We start from the raw sequence: 5,346 nt of genomic DNA on the forward strand, positions 1-5,346 counted from the left end.
ACAGTCAGAAGTGGCAGAGGGATCCTCAGCTGCGCACTCACACATGAGTCTTTTTTCTGAATCTCAAATGGTGCACTTGTGCACTTCAGTGTTCATGTTTCAGTGTGTATGGCGTATGAATTACGCACTGAAACATTGTGCCTCAAGTGCACCATCTGAGACATAATTTGTATACAAGAAACCTGTGTATGCACTTTCAACTGCTAACAGCCAGTTGCACAGTCCTAGTGGCACAGACCTCTTACACCAACTACCAGTTGTTTGAATTGAATTCTCTCAAAGTTTTGTATTTGTTGTTTAATTCAGTGTTTCTCAACCTTTTTTTAGGCGAGGCACCCTTTCAATTCATGAAAAATTTCAAGGCACCCCAAGCCGTAACATGGTATCGCATTCGATACCACAAAAGCTTAGAAAAGTAACACATTTGGAGACATCACACAACCTACGTTCGAAGTTGCATCTGACTGGGGTGACCTATAGTTACTTTATTGTGTGTAAATGGCAGATGAAAGATTCCACTGACTAGCATTAACTTATCAATTTAGACGAATATGTATTCTATTACATAATTTATTTATCAGCCACGTTTCTGCGGCACCCCTGAGGCGGGCCCGCGGCACCCCTGTTGAGAAACACTGGTTTAATTGTCAAGATGAGACAAAATGCATCCGTTTGGTTATAGTAATAATAATAATAATAATAATAATGATGATAATAATAACAATAATGCTGTTATCATTCCTTGAAGTTATTACATGCTTTGTCTTTGTTTTGATTTGATTCAATTTAGCTCCAAGCAGTCCCCGGCAAGACCCACCCAGTGCCTTTGGTGATCAGCTGACCCCTGACATCGTGCCGTCTTTGCCAGGCACAGCAACTCTATCTATACATCATATTGTGTCCACAAGCCAGTCCAGTAAGTTTGTATTCAAATTGTTACACTGTCAAATGTGCAAATACTGAGATAACACAGCAGATAATAAATAATTTGAAGAACATAAAATAAAAAAGCATTGCCAAAAGCTGTACTACATTATTATTATTATTATTATTATTATTATTATTATTATTATTATTATTATTATTATTATTATTGTTGTTGTTGTTGTTGTTACTGTTGTAATTTCAAGCTATAACATGCTCTGTTTCTGTCTCTCCATTTTGTTGACATTTCGGTCCCCTCTTTCACCCAGGCTCAGCCAGTGTGTCTGACGATCCACAGATTTCTGGTGAACAGCCCTTACCATTACCAGAATCAATTGGACATGATGTAAGTTACACAGTACATATCTTCTCATAGACTTTTTACACTGCAAATGCACACATCAATATGTGTATAAATGTCTTTTCTTTGTGTGTGTGTGTGTGTGTGTGTGTAGGACTCTGTTGGACAGGACAATATTGAAGGCTCCCAAGGTGTTCAGGATTTGGCTGATTATCTGTTCAAATTAAAGGACCACGTTCTTGCCCTGTCAAGGAAGGAAAGTTCACAAATCATCAGCCTTTGGGACAGCCTGTCAGAACATGACAAAGGGCGCGCAGTGCCAGTGTGTGCTCCTCAGCACCAGATTACCATAAACACCAGGAGATTGCGGGCCACCAAGACGGTTGTTTCCCTTCGGGTGGATAGCACAAAAAGGTAATTATTAGCTATAATTTGGTATTATTAAAAGGTATTATTTGAGCATAAATGACAATGCAGCATGTTTTTGAATACTGCCTTCTTGTGTTCATGCCAGCCAGTACTGATAACCCTGTCCAGGGATTTACCTGTAAAGATGAATGCAAAATCCAAGCAAGATATTACATACTTTCTTAGGCCTACCTTTTGTAAGTTAAATTGCCAGTAATGTTGTTTCATATTTGTTTTATAGGAGGGAGAGTCCAGCACAACGGCCTGACTGCAATCGGGTGTGTGAGGCCCTCATTGCTAAGCTCTGTGATCAGTACCGGTGTGGAACCAGGCGCAGCGATGGAGTGAGGTGTATGCGATGGACTCTCGTCTTAAAGGCATACTGCCACATCCAGGAGGTCATCTTGAATAATGCTGTGGTGGTGGAGAGGACCACTATTCATACTCAGCTCCCAGTGATGAGCGGTGTTAGCATCAAGTCTTGGTGAGTTTAACCTATTTGGACTATTTGATGCAAAGTCTAGTCTGCAATTAGTGCTGGTGTTCTGTATGAGTGTTGGGTAGCAAGTCTGCTCTGTGCTTGCAATGGCTCAAGTGGAGTGGAATGTATTGCGCTTAGAGTAACCTACCTTTTGGCAGTATACTGTAGACAAATGACAAAAAATATTGTTTCAAATCGATATTATGAAATTTGATATTTTTTGACAGCAATATTGATATCTCGATATTAATACGATATATTACACAGCCCTATCTGCAATCACTTTGAATATTGTATAATAATACACATCGGCCAATTAAATATCAATGTTTTCAGGTACGAACGAAGGGGACGGGCACAAGAGACGATTCTGGACAAAGGAATTGCTGCTCCACAGCCTACCATTTTCAAGCCAGAGGACTTGCTGCCTTGGGCAGTTCCGAGAGAGGGCCCAACCCGTACTCCTACCAGCCCCATGGAGAGTTTGCCACCAAAGACTACTGCTGGCAAGGCCCAGGTGAAATGCAGACATGACAACCCTGCCGTGCATCATGGGGGAAGTCCTACACCTGAACCATCAGCCCTTGAACCATCTTCAGAGGCAACAGCATCAGCTCCCCAACCTCCTCCTCCGCAGTTGACCAGTGCTGCCCTGCTGCCAGCTCCTCAGCCCCAGGTTGCACCCCAACCCGAGGCACCGCATCCAATCTCGCTCACACTCAAATGCCAGCCCCAGGCCGCACCCCAACCCGAGGCACCGCATCCGGTCCCACTCGCACCCAAGTGCCAGCCCCAGGTCGCACCCCAACCCGAGGCACCGCATCCGGTCCCACTCGCACCCAAGTGCCAGCCCCAGGTCGCACCCCAACCCGAGGCACCGCATCCGGTCCCACTGGCATCCAAGTGCCAGCCCCAGGTCGCACCCCAAACCGAGGCACCGCATCCGGTCCCACTCGCACCCGAGGCACAGCATCCGGTCCCACTCGCACCCAAGTGCCAGCCCCAGGTGGGACCCCAACCCGAGGCACCGCATCCGGTCCCACTCGCACCCAAGCCGCAGCTTGCAGCCCAACATCAGGCAGCGCGGCGTCCAATCCCCATTGCGCCCAAACCTCAGGTCGTCACACCCCAGGTTGTCACACTCCAGCCCGAGCCACCGAATCCATTCCTGCCACCGAATCCATCCCTGCTCACACCCAAGCGCGGCCGACCTAAGGCCTCACTTCCTCGTCCGCTGCATCCTGTTCCGATTGCGCCCAAACCTCAGCTTGCAGCCCAACATCAGGCAGCACCGCGGCCAGTCCTGCTCCTACCCAAGCCTCAGGCTGCACCCCAATCAGCCCTCATTTCACCTCCGCCTGAGGTGGTACTCCAGAATCTGGTCACTCAGCCATACAGTCCTCACGGCCCAGTGGTTCATTCTCCCAGCACTACTGGTAGATCCATGTCAAACAGGCCTTACACAACGCAATATTATTACAAAAGGAAAAGAATAGAAGAGGAGTAGAGTAGAGTAGACTGGTGGGAAGTGGAGGACCTACAGTACACATGGATCTGATGGCATAACCCAGTGTTTCTCAACAGGGGTGCCGGGGCACACTGGCGTGCCGCAGGCCAACCTCAGGGGTGCCGCGGAAACGTGGCTGATAAATAAATTATGTAATATATTACATATTTGTCTAAATTGATAAGGTAATGTTAGTCAGTGGAATCTTTCATCTGCCATTTACGCACAATTATAAAATAAAGTAAATATAGGTCGCCCCAGTCAGCTGCAACTTCGAACGTAGGTCGTGTGACGTCTCCAAATGTGTTACTTTTCTAAGCTTGTGTGGTATCGGATGTGATGCCATTTTGCGGCTTGTTGGTTTGGGGTGCCTTGAAATTTGTCATGAATTGAAAGGGTGCCTTGACTAAAAAAAGGTTGAGAAACACTGGCATAACCTGTGAACAGTGCAACTCTGAGCGAGAGAGAGCGAGAGACTCACAAACAGTATTTTGGTAAGGTGTTGCCAAACCAGATCAAATGTGACTGGATGAGTGGCGAGCTCAGTAGCATATTTTGTATCTGATTAGAATGTAAATGGGGCAGCCGTGGCCAAGTGATTGAGGAGATGGGCTTTAGGTCAGAGGGTTGCAGGTTCAAATCCCTCCTGTCCACTCCCTATCTCACTTCATGACCTGAGGTGTCCTTAAGCAAAGCACCTAACCCCACATTGCTCCAGGTACTGTAACCAATAAGTCGCTTTGGATCAAAGCGTCAGCTAAGTGTAATGTTATGTAATATGTTATCCTGTTTTCACACATTGTGTTATATTAAGGTTCAAGAAAGTTCGTTCATACAGATTCTGTTTGTCTGATACACTGTATGTAGTTTCATTTAACACACTTATGTTCATATCACTCATCATCTTGTTTCATCATTTAATTTTCTGAGCTGAGATGTGCCATGGTAAAGCAAATATGTCTAGAAACTGACACCAAAACTGGCTAGTAAAAAGGCTGAATGGCTAGCAACTACTAGTGTGTGTGTGTGTGTGTGTGTGTGTGTGTGTGTGTGTGTGTGTGTGTGTGTGTGTGTGTGTGTGTGTGTGTGTGTGTGTGTGTGTCTGTGTGCGTCTGTGTGCGCGTGCGCGTGCGCGTACATGTTTGGCCAAGAGTCTGTCTACAACTCTGTGGATGTTTTCCCCTGCAGACGTCAAACACACACTGGCAGACAAACAGGGTCATTATGATACCTGGCCAATACCCCTTTTACGGGCAGTAGCAGTAGGAGGGAAGTGGGCGAGGGAGTAGGCCAACTGTAAACAATGAGTAATCAGGAAGCCGTCCTGTACTCATCCCAGGCTAAAGCGCCCCTGGCCAAGACATCTAACCCCACTCTGCTGCAGGGGGACTGACCCTTTCCAGAAATAACTGTGTGTGTGTGTGTGTGTGTGTGCTGCTTAATTTTGTTGAATTATGTCTTTCCATTTGTCATTTCAGTTCGTTCGTTTTATTGCTTTATAGCTGATTAAAATGCAAAATGATAAACAATATATGCTGCAATGCATTTCTTCCTCCGCTGAATATCACAATTGGTACACTTCTGGTCAGGGCCGCTGACAGCTTTGGCTGGGGCCAGGACAAAGTAATCTGAGAGGGCCCCAAATCTGATACAAACAATGTAACGAGGACCCATTTCTGGACCCCCTGTCTCCCTGGGCCCAGAACAAATTGACCCTTTTGTCCC

At 46.1% G+C, this 5,346-nt stretch overlaps 1 protein-coding gene across 1 annotated transcript in view; it reads left to right on the top strand.

The window, feature by feature from the left end:
- The first annotated feature begins 2,589 nt into the window (after nt 1-2,589).
- The window catches only part of LOC134451727 (uncharacterized), a 3,418-nt gene continuing 661 nt past the window's right edge, over nt 2,590-5,346 (top strand). Inside the window, exon 1 of the mRNA XM_063202129.1 lies at nt 2,590-3,480. Within this exon, the coding sequence (XP_063058199.1) occupies nt 2,590-3,480 (891 nt within the window). The remainder of the gene's footprint in view (nt 3,481-5,346) is intronic.

This window comes from Engraulis encrasicolus, chromosome 7 (assembly GCF_034702125.1).
Source record: "Engraulis encrasicolus isolate BLACKSEA-1 chromosome 7, IST_EnEncr_1.0, whole genome shotgun sequence".
Taxonomy (NCBI): Eukaryota; Metazoa; Chordata; class Actinopteri; order Clupeiformes; family Engraulidae; genus Engraulis; species Engraulis encrasicolus.